The sequence below is a fragment of the Helicoverpa armigera genome, chromosome 10 (genome assembly GCF_030705265.1).
Source record: "Helicoverpa armigera isolate CAAS_96S chromosome 10, ASM3070526v1, whole genome shotgun sequence".
Classification (NCBI taxonomy): domain Eukaryota; kingdom Metazoa; phylum Arthropoda; class Insecta; order Lepidoptera; family Noctuidae; genus Helicoverpa; species Helicoverpa armigera.
The window spans coordinates 12,277,741-12,294,964 of record NC_087129.1 but is presented as its reverse complement, the minus strand read 5'-3'; the positions used below and the strand labels follow the sequence as shown (position 1 = coordinate 12,294,964).

General features: G+C 38.7%; 3 protein-coding genes across 3 annotated transcripts; all 3 read left to right on the top strand.

The window, feature by feature from the left end:
* The first annotated feature begins 207 nt into the window (after positions 1-207).
* Positions 208-1,808, top strand: LOC110374215 (serine protease inhibitor dipetalogastin). The gene is made up of 2 exons (XM_021331826.3): positions 208-349; positions 500-1,808. Exons 1-2 carry the CDS (start codon positions 334-336, stop codon positions 1,702-1,704), a joined length of 1,221 nt encoding a protein of 406 aa, XP_021187501.3. The 5' UTR covers positions 208-333; the 3' UTR covers positions 1,705-1,808.
* Positions 1,809-3,664: 1,856 nt separating this feature from the next.
* LOC135117408 (uncharacterized) lies at positions 3,665-7,309 on the top strand. The gene has a single exon (XM_064036639.1). It carries the CDS (start codon positions 3,731-3,733, stop codon positions 7,307-7,309), a length of 3,579 nt encoding a protein of 1,192 aa, XP_063892709.1. The 5' UTR covers positions 3,665-3,730.
* Positions 7,310-11,485: 4,176 nt separating this feature from the next.
* On the top strand, positions 11,486-16,201 carry LOC110374196 (trypsin beta). Its single transcript, XM_021331802.3, has 6 exons — positions 11,486-12,248; positions 13,042-13,071; positions 13,454-13,631; positions 15,145-15,397; positions 15,556-15,711; positions 16,011-16,201. The coding sequence occupies exons 1-6, from the start codon at positions 12,026-12,028 to the stop codon at positions 16,185-16,187; spliced, it is 1,017 nt and encodes a 338-aa protein (XP_021187477.2). The 5' UTR covers positions 11,486-12,025; the 3' UTR covers positions 16,188-16,201.
* Positions 16,202-17,224: the final 1,023 nt, after the last annotated feature.

Sequence of the window (17,224 nt, the reverse complement as noted above, 5' to 3'; positions counted from 1 at the left end):
ATTTACCTTTTGCAACCTGCAGCAATTCCTTTTAACAATCGTGGTTATGCAATCCAAAATGTGAACACCTCCATTGAAATAGACAAAACACTATCTATGCTCTAAACTGTATAACTATCTGACATCACGTGTTCGTGGGTGAGAACACAGCCTTATATTATCAGTTTACTTTCCTAACACTTCTGGCAATCAGGGCCGCATTGTAGTCGAAGCAATAAATCATGAATCGCTTCACATATTGTTGTCTAAAACAATAACTTAGCAAATATTATTGAAGTATAAAATGCATGCAAAGGGCTGGTCCTGCAGTGTCTAGTGCAGTTGCATGGCGATATGAAGACTTTAGCAGGTCCAGTATTTATTAATTTGTCTCTTATTCAATAAATAATTGATTAAATCCTTTTTACTTTAGTTAATAAAAACACTGTACCAGTTAATAAATGAACTAATAGGACTTAACAATTCTTGCCATATACTCACAAAGATAATTTTATTCCAGTTTTATTGATTCTGGCTTTAAGCCTAAAACCCTACCCGGTGAGGTCTGACTCGGCATCCGCATCCGCTGCATCTTCAGCTTCATCATCCGGAGACGGATCCTCTGCATCATCCAGTGCAGTAGCAGTCGCCACCACAACAACGTCTTCTGCCCACATCCCATGCAATTGCGAAAAAGTTTACCGGCCCGTATGCGGCACCAATGGCATCACCTACTCAAATGAATGCATCCTCCGCTGTGTGAGCGACCACAACGTTGAGAACAAACGCCCTCCCATCCTAGTCAAGAGCATCGGAGAGTGCCCACACACACCATGCAGATGTGCCCCCGGCGGCGACCCATTGTGTGGCTCCGACGGACACACATACGGCAACCCATGCCTACTCAACTGTGAGAACAAACGACGTGAGCTCATTGGTCTTCCCCCGATAAAAGTTGTTCACCCCGGAGCCTGCAGGATCCCTGTCTGCATCTGTCCCGACGTCATCATCCCAGTCTGCGGCACAGACGGAAGAACCTACAGAAACGTCTGCGTCCTTCAATGCGTTAGTCGGATCAATCAAGCCAACGGCAGACCTGCTATAAGAGTGAAGAGGCGAGGAGAATGCGCCGTAGAAAATTGTTTATGCCCGTTGAATGTAGATCCACTTTGTGCAAGCGATGGCAACACATACAACAATCAATGCGAACTCCAGTGCCAGAACAGAAAGCGCCACCAGCTCGGCAAGCGTCCTCTGACTGTTCAATACAGAGGAAAATGTATCAACTGTCGCTGTCCTAAAGTATACTCACCGGTTTGCGCGAGCAACGATGTCACTTTCGCCAACACCTGCGCCCTGGACTGCGAGAACAGGAGACGTCGACAACAGAACCTGCCAGCTCTGACGATTGAGAGCCGCGGAGTCTGTCCATGCATTTGCACGCTGGAATACGACCCTGTATGTGGTACTGACGATAGGACTTACGGCAATAGATGTCAGTTGAGGTGTGAGAACAAGAGGCGCACTGACTTGGGCATGCCGCGCATCTCGGTGGCGTACCGCGGGCGTTGCATTTGCGACTGCTCGTACTGCCCGCGGCGGTACGCGCCGGTGTGCGGCAGCGACGGCCGCAGCTACTGGAACCGCTGCTGGCTCAACTGCAACCGAGGCTGCAACAGCGACATCGGCAACCGCCTCTACGTGCTGTACGAGGGCCCGTGCTAAGTGCACCTATTAGACCAACATCAAACTAGGCAATCTATGTTCTTTTTGGTATTTCTGGCATCACTATGTTGTTGGCTTATGTAATAAAATAATATCGAAATTCATCTTAATCTATTTTTATTCAGACGCGTTTGTTCCCGGCATGTCAATCAGAACCATTAGGACCCCATTAGGAAAAAAAACCTTTTACGCCTTTTCACAGCGTCTTATAAGTATTACCGAGTGGACTGTCCTCTCCGGAGGCTGTGAATAATCAAGGAACTCGTAATGAACACCGACAACTACATTCTTATGTACCTATATCTTTTTATGCCAGCTGTTATTTAGAACCGCAAGAACATAAACGAAAATTGATATTACAAGAAAGATAATCGTAGAATATAATGAACAGAGTAACGCTTGAGGCGCACAATTTAAAATCTGCTACTCTGACAAAGATTTTGTTGCCAGATAAAATTAATAGAAAGTATTCTGCTATAATTTTATCTTGTCTTACTGTTGGTCGGTTAACTCTACACAAGATAATTTTTTTATTCGTCCAAAATAAGTACAGTATTGTATCTTGTATCTTGTTTAAAATTTTCTTAGAGTGTAGTAGGTATAGGAGAACATACAATACAAGCTACGTTAAGTTAAAACCATGTAAGCAATAGCAATAAAGTATTCTAGATATACATAATGTGGCGTACACGATGCTATACGAATATTGTACTGGACAAAGAAAATATGTATAGGTAAATGTAATACTGATATTCCATATATGACGCATCCTTTTATAAAATTCTTTCATTTTCCATATTTGTGTAAAACAGCTGTCGCTACTAAATAACCCGCATTTGTTACCTATACAACCTTCAAATGATTTCTTAACAATCAAAACCATAAGTTCTTTTTATTATCAACGAAAGATCATAGTGTCTCTCACTTCCTTCACTTCGTATATTGTCCATCACTTCTAAGTATGTACAGTTACACCCAAAAGCTTCTCAACACATGGTATATAAATAGCGTCAGTGTCAGTACACTCGAGCACAGTCTAGTAAAGGTAGGCACAGAGGTGCTCGAGTTGAGGTACACTCGCCGTCACTAACTAGCCGGGGTCATGCACATAGGTTAAGATCGCACCACGGAGTAAGGAAAGATGGGCGGAGGTACCATAATGCAGGTAGGTCAGGCGCCTTCTTCTAGCTCATATTCATAAGGTGGGCATGACCTAAACGAGCAATTACGAGGGAACTAACGAAGTGTTCGGGTTCTTTGAGACATCTGTCAACGATTTTTGGTATTACAAAAAATAGTCGGTCCAAAAAAGGCGTGTAAGGGCGAAAACAATAACGTTCCTCGTCCTCGAACGTGCTCCCATTTTGGCGCGCTACTTTCTTAGGTGATTTTCCGTCATAGCACCTCCGCTAGTCATTATGTTCTCCATGGATCGCACGATAACCGGGCGACACTTACATGTATAGAGATGCGCCACTTAAGTTAATGCTTTGTCTCTAAGGCCTGTATTGTAGAATAATAATATAATAATAATATAATCTAAATCCCTATATGCCCCCTAAATCCCTACCTTACGTCCGCGTCGAACATCAGACCACGTGGGGGGCGGACACGTATACAATCGAAACTTATACGGCTAACAAGGCAAAGGTAACCCATTAACATGGAGACTCGTTCTAGAAGTAAACGTATAGGGCCGCTGCCCGGGGGCGATCGCCGGGGCACACCTGGAGCTGACGCTGGGTGTCACAGCATGCGAACCGTCAGCGGTGAGGAGTTGAACAGGCGGGCTCCCACCGACAAAGATACTACAGCCGATATCAGTGACGATGGTGACAGACATACAGACCGTACAGACACTCCAATAGAACCATTTAGTCCTAGTACCATATCATACACACCCTCCAGAGCATCATCACCATCGATACCATCGTCACCTCCCACACACTCATCACCTCCTAATCCTACTATCAGATACTATCCACCACAACCAGCCTTGAATGTTGCGCGGGGGGCAAGTGCCTTCATGCCCGCGTCCACCAAGGCTGGAAAACCAAGAGTTCGCATGAGATGGAGCAAAGAAGTAAACACTTTTATCATGCGAACTTACCTTTATATCACTAAATTAGAGACAGATTTGACTACCTACAGACAACAATTGCATGAACTTTTTACACGACAGTACCCCGAAATTAGTGTCTCAGAACAACGCATTTCAGATCAAATAAGAGCAATAGTTAGGAATAAACTTCTATCCCAAGTAGAAATAGATAAACTGAAAGAAGAAGTGCGGCAACAACTAGAAGATGCAAGTAACAACATTATTACAGAAACACACTCAGGAACACAACACACCATACAAGTGCAATCACTCTCACCCACTCAATCGCAACCTAGCACACAATCTCAATCTTACAATCACTCACAAGCATATTCACAAAACACACACACATCCACACAAACTGAAAATGTAACTATAATGCTAGAAAACGATATTGACACACTAGAAAATTTCCATCAAAATCAGTTATCAGACACATATATACAAGAAACACACGAAAAGCTTAAAACTGCTTTAACCCAATACTCGGGGATGGATCCAGCCGTTCGTCCCAAGCTGCCCAAACTCAAATACACGCCAAAACTGACTCATTTGGTACACATGTTTAACACTGTCATTTTACACCAATACATAACCGAAAACATGGAACTTATAGACATACACACATTGATATACTGCACAGCGTTAGTCATATCCGAAGAACTTAATTACAAAATCACAGAATACACTGGCAACATAAGATCAAGAACAGTTAATAAACCATCATGGCAACAAAGACTCGAAAGAGATATCGAAAAACTGCGAGTCGATTGTGGTAGGCTAACGCAATATATCAATAACAATAGATCTAATAGGGTAGTTAAAAGAGTCGAGGCTATCTTTAAAAACATGAGAACACACACTAGACACGAAAACGACAACAGAAAACCTGAAGAATATTTAGACACATTAAAACAGAAGTTAGCGTTAAAAGTTCATAGGCTTAGAAGATACAAAAAGGCACAAGAACGCAAAAACGATAACATCATGTTTGCTACTAATGAAAAGAACTTTTACAGAAACTTACACAAATCACAAATACACACTACAACTGACAGCAACACTAACACACAATTGCCAACAACAGAACAACTAGAATCATTTTGGGCTGGTATTTGGGAAGATCAGGTTCAACATAACGATAAAGCCAGTTGGATCACTGAGGAAACAACCAAGTGGAATGCACTAGAAGAAATGGAATTTACAGACATTTCAGAATCAGATATTAATTACACTACAGCTAAATTACACAACTGGAAATCACCTGGAATTGACAAAATACACAATTACTGGTACAAAAAGTTAGACTCACTACACAAAATTATCGCAAAAAACTTTACAGATATAGTCCTAGGAAAACAAAACATACCTGATTTCATCGCAACCGGAATAACTTACATGCTACCAAAGGCTCAATACTCACCGCAACCTTCCCAATACAGACCAATTACATGTCTTCCCACAATATACAAAATACTCACCTCCGTACTCACAAATAAAATCAACAAACACATAGAACACCATAACATTATAGCAGAGGAACAGAAAGGGTGTAGAAGAGGCCATATGGGATGTAAGGAACAATTAATTATAGACTCAGTTATACACAAACACGCTACCACCAAAAACAGAAATCTGCACTGTACATACATAGACTACAAAAAAGCTTTTGATAGTATCCCACATACATGGTTAATCCAAATATTACACATTTACAAAATAAACCCTAAAATAATAGACTTCCTCCATCACATTATGGCCCGCTGGAAAACAACATTACACTTACATTACAACAACGACACTATCACAACACGACAAATATCTATTAGAAAAGGTATATATCAGGGCGACTCCCTGAGCCCATTATGGTTCTGCCTAGCGCTGAACCCCTTGTCCAACCTACTCAACAACTGTCAAGCCGGATATCCTCTTAAACACACCACAACAGACGAAATCACAATATCACACCTCATCTACATGGATGACATTAAACTATACACAAAAACAGAAAGAGAAATGAAACAATTAATAGACATCACCACAGAATTCAGTACAGACATCAACATGCAATTTGGACTAGACAAATGCAAAACACTTCACATAATTAGGGGCAAAATAAAACCAGGAGACTACACCGTTAACACTTCAGACACAATTACAGCTATGGAACCAACAGATCTGTACAAATACCTAGGCTACAAACAACTCAAAGGATTGGATCATACCTCTATTAAAAACACATTAATTACAGAGTATAAACGGAGAGTGACCGCAATATGCAAAAAACAACTCTCTGGAAAACATCTTATCAAAGCATTGAACACCTATGCAATTCCAATATTGACCTACTCGTTTGGAATTATAAAATGGTCCAAAACTGACATACAACAAATCGAACGAACAACACGCACCACACTCACCAAACACAATAATCTACATCCAAAATCCGCAATAGAGCGTCTCACCATCAAACGCCAAAACGGAGGGCGAGGCCTAATAGACATCAACTATCTTTGGCAGAAACAAATTCATAGGCTGAAAACATTCTTCCACACAAAATCACACACCAGTATCATCCATAAATCGGTTACGCTAAATGATCACAACTACACTCCACTCAACTTACACGAACAAACAGACACACAACACAACAACACTACTGACCCACAAATACAAAAAATAGAGGACTGGAAAAAGAAAGTCCTGCACGGACGACACCCACACGACCTGGAACAACCACACATAGACACGATAGCCTCGAATAAATGGCTCAAAATCGGTAACCTGTTCCCAGAAACCGAAGGATTTATCATAGCAATCCAAGATCAGATAATTAACACCAAAAACTACAGAAAATATATTATCAAAGACCCCACAGCCACCAACGACAAATGCCGCAAATGCCACACACAACCAGTGACCATACAACACATCACAGGGGCATGCACAACACTCACACAGACAGACTACACTCACAGACACAACCAGGTCGCAAACATCATTCACCAAAAACTAGCACTCAAACACAAACTCATACAAGACACAAACACACCCTACTACAAGTACACACCACAAACAGTCCTAGAAAACAATACACATAAACTTTACTACGATCGCGCAATACTAACAGATAGAACTGTCCACTATAATAGACCAGATATAACCCTTCAGGATAAAATAAACAAAGTCACCTACCTTATAGATATCGCAGTACCCAACACCCATAACTTACAAAAAACAATAGTAGAAAAAATAAGCAAATATGAAGAACTTAAAGAAGAGGTTACAAGAATTTGGAGACAAGATAAAGTATACGTAGTGCCAATAGTCGTCTCCACCACGGGTGTCATACCTAATCACCTCCACCACAGCCTCAAACTAATAGAACTTAAAGACTCCACCTACATTTTACTACAAAAAGCCGCAATCCTCAACACTTGTCGCATAGTACGGAAGTTCATGCAATTGGACGAACATGGCATAACACCTCAACACACACAATAAACACACACATACACACTACACGCTGCATTTACTTGGCACCCGCCCGTAAATGTAGCCAAAACTAGCCAAAAGGCTAAGAAACAGAAATGTTTACCCCAATATAATATAATAATGTCGGGACACCTTTTTCACACACGGTTGGTTAGCCCCATGGTAAGTTATTAATTAACTTGTGTTATGGGTGCTAACACAACTGATAAACTACATATAGATACATATATACATATTTTTAAATACATATTTTAACACCCAGACCACGACCAACAAGCATGCTCATCACATAAATGTCGACCGAACCGGGAATCGAACCCGGGACCTCAGATTCGGCAGTCCGGCTTGGTGACCATTGCGCCATAGAGGTCGTCTAGTAGTCTATGAATCGATCCCTACTGAAATGGGTCGAAGCAATTGAAGTGTTATAGGTAAAAATACTTTTCAGAAATGATACAGGTAATTTTAATCACAGCATTACTTTGCAATTAAATAGGTAAATGTAAAATTAAAATATTTCTCAACTATTCATCATTTATGATACAAAACTTCTGTGGAATAATAAAACAATGGCCGCCGCGGCGACTCAGTGAAAGCCGTGGAAAAATCCGCGGAAAAGCTCAATTCTAAAGTCATAGTACAAATCATTTACAGTAAAACTATCAATTTATAAAATAGTGAATAAATTACGTTAACCTCTGGAAATTATTCAATGCATTTATCTTTGAAAATGCGCTCAACTCTCTGTTTATTGTTTTTCCTCTAAATAATCATAGGTTGTAAAAAATTTTAATTCAATGTCTTCTTGAAGATAAAATAAAACTTAATGACACATCTCTATCAGTACACATAAACAAGTAACCTCATTTAGCAATAATCTCTGAAACAACGTAAATAAAGCACTTCTTAGCAGTCGGTTAAATAATGTTCTTATTTTACCTACGTGCTTGGCAAATTCGAAGTGTTGATCGTATTTGTTTCGCTGTTTATCCCGATACTACCGGACTGCATTGTGCACGGCCGGGTCGCGGGGGATTTGTCCCGGACGCTCCTGGACGCCCCCGGACAACTCTGGACGTTCCCGGACGCCCCCGGACGCGAGCTCATCTGGCGCCGGCTCTGCTAAATATTACTTAATAATAACACTTGTATACAATTTAATATGACTGTTTTGTTGCTCTTTTTATTAAGACAATCATGTAATATTGCAAGAAATGTCAGCTCTATCAATAGTGATGATTACATTTTGTTAGCGTTATTCGGGTCAACTGCAGTTTGAAATAACCGAATCATCCGTTGTTTTTCGATTAGCGTTTGAAATTAGACGAAATTCTACCTCGTGTCGTGTAGATCGGTGGTTGAAATCCTCTGTAAATAATGATTGGATCTTCAGTCATATTACGGTATGATTTCCTCAAAATTCATATTTTTAATTTCAACTTAAATTTTAATAGCCGTTCATGCCCTGATATATCTCCAACTTACATCCAAATCCGACACCATGACTAAAGAACATAGGTATTTATCGATTTATTTTTCTTTGATCGTTTAAAATATCTAAGTAACAAACACCTACAAGTAAAAAAGAAAAAAAAACCCTACATCTCTGCTGATCCCTTTGGTAAGATAGTGCAGACTGCACCGGATAGAACCGGATAGCACCGGGTGCGGTCCGGACGCGGGGCTCATCTGCCGCAGCGAACTAAATTGTTAACTCGCAGCCTTTTAAAACATCCCAACTTTTGCCCGGCGGGAGCGTGCCGCTATGTGGATAACGTGACCAAGCTTGTGAGAATATTCGGGATAAGGGATATTTTTGTAAAAGTAAATAAAATAATAAGACATTCTACTGAAAAATTATACATCTCAAGTTCCACAACAAACTTAGTTCATGAATAAAACCCCAAGAATCTCACTAAATTTCTGATATTTTCCTAGTATGGAGTTTAACCGAAACATACAAACAACGCACATTGCATTCTTAGCAATACATTCATTATGTATATAAAAACTTTACATAAAGGCAAAGTTTCAATACATTTGAGTACTTTTCCACTTATGGTTTGCGAATAATAAAGGCAAATCTATAAATCATGTGTCAATTGTTTATTTATAAAACCAACACATTTGATCGCATTGCTTTCTGAATGCTATTGTAAGCTTGAATGTTTTCATATGCACATTATACACTCTGCATAATTTTCAATTTTAATTCTGAATAAATATTTTTGAACACTCAGTAGGTAATGCAAATATTTTGATTTCAGTACCTATGTAGCACTGATTAATACTCTACATATTTTTTTAATTACATTAATCGTTAATGTCAATTAATCAAAATCTTTTTTAAACACACACATTGTCCGGATGAAAATAAAAATTTACTATTCATAAAATAAGAATCAAAATAAAGTCAATAAAAATAACTTTCACATTAATATCACCCGCAAAATAAATCTATCCACCTAATGTTACAACCCATGGTCACCGTACCGAAAAACTTGTAACAAAGTTACAGCAACCGAAGTACGAACTATGTATCTAATTAATAAGGAATGCGGACTCTTAAGTGAATTGTTGATTCATTTGCCTGAACCCGTTGTTTGAGCTTCACATGCAATCTGCAACTATGTGGGAAATGCTACTTGCTGTTGTGTGGAAACTAGCATTTCTTGAGTACTGAAAAACTAGATGAACGAAACACGAGAAGAAAATTAATGTATATTCGTTGGTGGTGAAATAGCTTGTTTAACCTGTTGTGGTTGAAAACATCTTTAATTTAGTTATGGTATTATTTTTAACCGACTTCCCACTAAGGAGAAGGTTCTCAATTCGTCGGAATTATTAATTTTTCATGATCCCCGGTATTAGATAATATAATAAACTTGTTTGCTTGGACATCCACACATTACTGTTCAGTGTAGATGACATAAAGATTACGCTTCATATATGAAAAACAAAAAAACTGACTTTAATACCCAGACTTTATAACTCTTCACACACTACCAAACTCAACATAACTCCAAAGAAAATACCCGAGCAAGATTACGTGCGGACAAAAGCCGTGTTATAAGTAATAATTGTAAAGCTATTTATTTCGCAGATTACATATAATTGAAGTGTATTGTGCCCCCAACAAAGGGCGACCTACTTTCAAACTTGTACACTGGGTAATCGTTTTATTTCTGAACTTAACACTTGGCGAAGTGCGAACAATGAACGCGCCCTTTTCAGACCTTAAAAGAATACGTTCCTCGGTTATTATCTGTGAAAAAAGTTTGGAAACTCCGGGAGATGACATGGGTATACCGATATAGGTATAATATAACGAAATGCTGTGGTTTAACTTGGTTGGTGTTTACTCGAGGATTAATATTTCAGAGCTCAAGATTTTATTCATTATTAACACGCAAGGGGATTTTTGTCACGTTTCTAGTTTTTTTAGGTAGACTCCTACAAAGTAATTTTGCATTGCGAAAAAACGCTTAATCTTTAAGACACAATTTTAATTCCGCAGGCACCGCTAGCAATAACCAATTAAACAAAAAATAATTTCTTAATAACGAGCAATTCTTTTAATCACTTCGTAGTCTTTATGAACAGTGCTGCTGCGAACATTTTTCGTGAACTTGTCCGGGACGGTGTCGACCCGAGAGTCGGTCCTAAAACGTATCACAGGACCGAGACTCGCCCCGGGACGTGTTTAGAGCGCTTTAAAACTTAGAAAATCCCCCTTTTTGAATTTGTGCTAACGTATTCTGCTGCCGGCTATAGAGACGAAGCGTCCCGGTTGTACTTTAAAATATACTTTGATTTTCACAACTCGGGTGCTTAGAGAATTGTACGACAATGTCCTTCTTGAGAAATGTTTGTTTTGTATTTGTAGTCGTATATCAACCAAAACAGAAAGGAAAATACTTTATATGGAAAATACTATGGAGTATATTGTTGTACTTTATATGGAAAATACTATGGAGTGTATTGATTTTCACCACAAGTAGTTACAAAATAATAAAATGCAACCCAAGATTCGCCCAACGGAGGTTGAGCGATCTTGAGGACTTGATGAACAACGCAGTATTCCACGATAAGGCACGCACTGGAACGAAGAATATTAACAATGAACTTTATGGACGTCTAAATATAGCGCAATATTTATTTTTATATTTTAAATTAAAATGGTTTTAATATTTGAACTTTCAGATCTCAGATTGTTAGACATTCAACACATATATAGGTACTTATCTAAATGGATAATCTCCAAGTGTTTTGATGACTAGGTACTAAAAACTTTTCACATAAAAACTTATTCTTTCCATAATTTTCTTTTCATAAATTCTAGTGTCTGCAACAAGAGGACGCAATCATTAACTCCGAATAATGTAAAGCAGAGAGGAAAGTTGTTAAACGCCTGCACAAACACAATAGCAACAAGTTTCACCCCGGCGCTCCGTCACCAATTGTTAGCAGGCGTCCGTCTCGTGCCATTGCATAACTTAATGCACCCCATAAAGTTCTCCCATTTCACGGCCATTTGTTTTTACTACTTTCACAATAATTACGGCTGACTTTTTAAATGATCATCTCAAGTATTGTTCCTCGTTCTGAACTACAAGTCGAAAATATGAGATAAGAAAATGAAATTTAACTTTACGCTAATAAAACAACTAAATGTTGGTTTGATTTCGTGCTCTAATTAATATTTCGGAAAAGTTTTTGTATAAGATGAGTTCAATGTTGTTTATAGCTTTATGGATTGTTGTTGTGACTGTTTGTAACATTAATGGTGATGAGGAGACGCCTATCGGGTCCACGAAGGAGTTGGACTACACGATTTTGGCGGGAGAAGCAGAGACTCACAAGGGTGACATATTGAACTTTCTTAATGAGTCGCGTGTGAGGGAACAATACAAAACTTTATACAACAACCTGTTATCAAAGCTGATGGGTAAGTTAGCGATGTTATTGATTGCCTATACCACACGACTCGGTTATTTAAGAGTCCAAGAAACAAATTAAAAGTTACGAACCCTCGTTCAATCAAACAATCGCTCACCATGATGTTTAATTTAACTTTATAGCATTCGTAAGACGTTATGTTTTTTGAGATTTTCTTATCTGTTTGTTAACGACAGCCGCCGCGATATTGGATTTCAAAATAACTTGATCTTTCAAAGGCCTTTTGTTTTATTTTATAGCATTGAATCGATGCGAGGTTAAATAACTTTATTACCAGCAAACAAAAGGAATAGAATTGAGTTGTCTTTCATGTCATAAGCCGTCGCTGGCAGAATTATTTGATCCTCAATCTCCTCGATGTGGAATGCTAAATGCTTATGTAAAATAGGTCATCTTTACAAACTTAGGACCCATAATTTTGAGGGCAGAGTTAGGTTACACTTCGTTTACTGCGAGAAACAATGGCATGACTTTGGCTTAGTTGGCCAAAACTTTCGAATTATTCCAATTAAGTAATTAAAATTCTCATGATTTATAAGCAGGCTCCTATAACTTTGCTATTAGCAAACCTCATTTTAGTTAAATTCAAGTTTTCTCAAAGAACCCAGAATATAGATACGTTCTATAATTATATATAACAGAGACACAGATACACGTAGGACATGAAATAATTGATTGGCTGTTGAAAGAATAATTCGATGGAACCTATTAATTCGACTATCAGGATATAATTACAAGGTGAAGCTATTCCTGTGGACCTGAAAACAGTTCCTTTGTTTCAGATGGCATGAGCTCAACACCAGCACGAAGATGTAACGTATCTCTTATTTTCATTTGAGATAAGATTTTATTCCTTTACTACAAGTTATGAAATCTGCCAGTAATATTTAGTCATATTTATTTAATTTTGAAGTCAGACAGGCAGTTGATCCCTGTGGCACACTGTCCACTTGTACTCAGCTGCACTCGTTTTGACTGAAAGCCGACTCCAACATAGTTGGTAAGAGGCAAGATCCTCAATCAGGATTCTAGACTAACAGAATAACGACCAAAAATTATCCAGTTTTCCAACATTGAAAACTCTGCTATAAATAAGACAGCCATGATACTAATTTATAAACTGCATTTTATGAATGCCCGGCCCATGCTTGAAACAGTGTAGTTTGTTTTCATGCAAGATTTGTTTCCCCTTAGCTGATCCATCACCAGAGAGCATACTAGCAACCTCGACTCGGCGCATCGTGTCAGGTCGGAACACCTCGATCGCAGCTGTACCCTGGCAAGTCTCCCTGAGGGAGAAGACCTACCCCATCTGCGGGGGCTCCGTCGTCACTGATGTGTGGCTACTGACTGCCGCTCACTGTCTCTTGAGGTAGGTCAAAAACAAAAGACTACGATTTTGAAATGTGGTCTGTGGTGGCAGAATACGTTTTGTGAACCTGATTTGTATCAATTAAGGTCTACCACTTCACTCGATTTAATAACCAAAGCAGTGATTCGACGATCTCTGTAATCGATTTTACCTAGATTAAATTGAATAGACTCAGTAATTAACAATTCCTGCTGTGATGTGCCAATACAATAATACTTCCTCTATTTTTTGCGGAACCTGCAATGAAATTCCGTGACGAAAATTAACAAAACAAAATTGCGAGAGATTTTAAACTTGGAAAACAGAATCAATGGAGCATCAGGCACACACCTAAAACTCAACTAAATACACAAGTGGGAATAAAAGGCAAAAACAATAAACAGTCAACAAAAACCAGCGAACTAGGAGCTCCCGAACTCGAAATAAATTCCAGCGGCTGCGGCGCGCACTTTTTACGGCCCGCCCCTAGCGAATTGCGTTCCTTTCGCCAATTTCAATTTATACCCTAGCGAGGCTGAGTTTTTTCCGATGCAAAATAGCAATCGCCAGAGGCCATGGAACAAAGCCGCTACAGTTTGTTACGTAGGTAGTAGGTCTCCGGGGACTTTACGATTGCTCTGGAGAAATTTATTGTCACCCACTTGGAAAGCGATACGTTGCTGCGAAAATGTTGGGACGCTCCCAGCTTATAGACTTCGTATTAGGATGGAGATGTCTGCCTTTTGTTATCTTGTGTGATGGTATTGGTGGTTGTTATGTAATTGGATCGTGAGATAGTGTGTAAAATATTGAAATCATATGTTATTTCTATATAAAAGATCTAGGGTCTTGTCATTAGACACAATTTTCGTTAAATAAAATGTTATACTCTCCCAATTCAATAAAATTATCAAACGTCTTTTATTAGTCGCTTTCATTGATAAAAACAGAAGAAAAAAGCGCCTTATACAGATTTAGTTCAATATTTTAGTCGTTTCACAATAAGTCGTCGCGCCTAATTAGAAATTAAACCGGCACGTGAACGGTTTCAATTACGTTTTTATTGAAGGTCGACTTTTTTACGACTAACAGATGATTTTGCAACTGTTTGTTCTCTTTCGTCGTTTCTTGCGATAAATATTATATTATTTGCATTGTTATGGCCAGTGACCTCATAGCTAGATCACGTTTTGTTAAACTTGTGCCTATACAGAAATGTATTGTCTGACTTTCGCTGGGTTTTTGAATGGATACTTATCTACATTATTTCCTCGTAAAAATGACGCAGTCTTTTCAGTGTCCTTTTATATAGTAATTGTTATGTATGAATTATAACTTGTTAAAAAACCCCAAGTCTCTATGCAACGCGTTGAATCTTACGCACATATCTTACCTTCCATACTTCCATGTAGATTTTGAGGATAGGTGATAGATATTTTTAGAACCGTTATTATCCAAAAACTTACCTAATCCTTACTTAAATCTCAATCTTAACTTTAAAATACATATAAAACCTATTTACATTCTACATCAGAGCACGAGCAAGCGAGCTGAGCGTGCGCCTAGGTTCCTCATGGAAGACCCACGGTGGCGAGATGTATGATGTCAAGGAATGCTACGTGCACCCCCGATACGTCAGCAAGACGAAGACTAACGATGTCGGCCTGGTTCGCCTGTACTCGCCGCTCAGGTTCTCTGCTAGAGTCCTGCCTATTAGACTGGTGGCCAAGGAGGCCAGGCTGCCGGCCAATGAGCCCGCTATTGTTAGTGGGTGGGGGAAGTTGAAGGTATACTCATCTACTTACCTAAATGATACAATAAATTCAGCAAAGGTTTTGTCCTTATTTGTCATACATTCATACCAGTCTTTTAATTATATTAGTTGATTTTCCACTCGTAACGGCTTATGTTAACAAAAAGTTTTCATTATATCCTTAACCTTTAGGAAGGTGGTCCAAGCGCCACATACCTGCAGTCTTCTACCATCAGAACTATTGCCATGAAGCTGTGCCGTCGCTCCGGTCTGGACAGGAAGGCTATCGACCCCTCCTCCATGTTCTGTGCTGGATCCTTCAGTCAGGCATCTCCTGATGCTTGTCAGGTATACTTGTTTTGTGATTCACGAAGATTATTAGAAGTAGCGGTTCTTTATTACCTTTAGCTAAAATACTAGTCTTGAGAACAGTTGTCCCAGAATTTGATACGTGGAGAGAAAAACTGACTAAAGGCACTTTTGGAGGTCAAAATTAGCTTTAATCCTTTTCTGGATACGTGTAATGTTGACCACAATCTAAAGTTAGAAGAATATGGGAAAAATCTTCAAAATCGATGTTACTAATTTCTTTTTCTTTCATGTTGATTGCAAGCCCATCCAACCGCATCTAACCTTATCAATTCCAGGGTGACAGTGGAGGCCCCATCGTGTACGAGGGGGTCCTAATCGGCGTGGTCTCCTGGGGTCTGGGGTGTGCCCGGGGCAACTTCCCCGGGGTCTACACCCGCCTCTCCTACCCTCTGATATACGATTGGGTGCACAGCCATATTACTAAGCAAACTGAAAATAATACAGTGCTATGAATTAAATGGTTATCGGCAAAACTGTTTTTTATTTAGTACGTTTTCCTACATTTTTGAGATTCAATGAGTGGAGTCGGCGTGTGACAATTTGATTGACCAAGCACCCATCCATGTTTTGTCTGGCACTCTGTTTCCAGGGCATAGTTGAAAAATAATCTTGTAGGTATGCGAGTCTGAAGGCAGCAGATTGAAATCGTAGTAGATAACTTTCTTCACAACTATATGACTACATTGACTACCTCTGCAAATTTTTCGAGTTTAAAACTCATAGCGCAAAATGAAAATGCAAGTATATCGAGAACTTGTTTATTGAAAACTCATTTCCAAGGATTTCATATGGATGTTAAATAAAGCTTTTATAAAAGGATTTTGCAGCCGGGTTTCACAAATTCTCATTTCATTAATACCATAATAATTTGTTGCTATTAATAAACAATATTTTAAATAGATATAAATCATTATAACAAAACCGTGATAAAATAATGTTAATTATGTAAACATTAAATTATAATTGTACTAGGTAAATATAAAACGATAGAGATGTTTCAACAAGAGTATAAAGAAGTTTCTCTTATTCTAATATAGTTCTACGAAATAATAATATTCTACATACATTTAAATAAAACTACTTTTAAGGATTTTATCGCGGTTATGTTATAAAATCCGCAAAAATAGTTTTATTTAAACGTGTCTAATATTCACGTAAGTGTCAGAAATCAATATTCTACGTACATGTCAGTGGTTTATAAGTAATCGCTTATAGACAATATCACACTTTCACAGGTAGCCCTACTTAGTGCTTTGAAACGTAAATAGCTAACAGTCATTTATAATATTACTATTCAACTATCTTTACTATAAACATTATTGAAACAAAATACAAAAAATGCGCGTGGCTACGAATCGAAAACAATTGCGAGCAAAAGGTTCTCAAATCGAGGCAGGAATAAAAACAACAGCGAGCAAAAGTTTCTCTGATCGAGGCAGGAATAAAATAATAGCGAGCAGAAGTTTCTCTGATCGAGGCAGGAATAAAA

Excerpts from the sequence above, each read along its gene's own strand:
- LOC110374196 (XM_021331802.3), top strand. The coding sequence starts at position 12,026 with ATGAGTTCAATGTTGTTTATAGCTTTATGGATTGTTGTTGTGACTGTT. Across the intron at positions 13,632-15,144 it reads GCCGCTCACTGTCTCTTGAG|AGCACGAGCAAGCGAGCTGA; the intron begins GTAGGTCAAAAA and ends ATTCTACATCAG. Across the intron at positions 15,712-16,010 it reads CATCTCCTGATGCTTGTCAG|GGTGACAGTGGAGGCCCCAT; the intron begins GTATACTTGTTT and ends TATCAATTCCAG.
- LOC135117408 (XM_064036639.1), top strand. The coding sequence starts at position 3,731 with ATGCCCGCGTCCACCAAGGCTGGAAAACCAAGAGTTCGCATGAGATGG.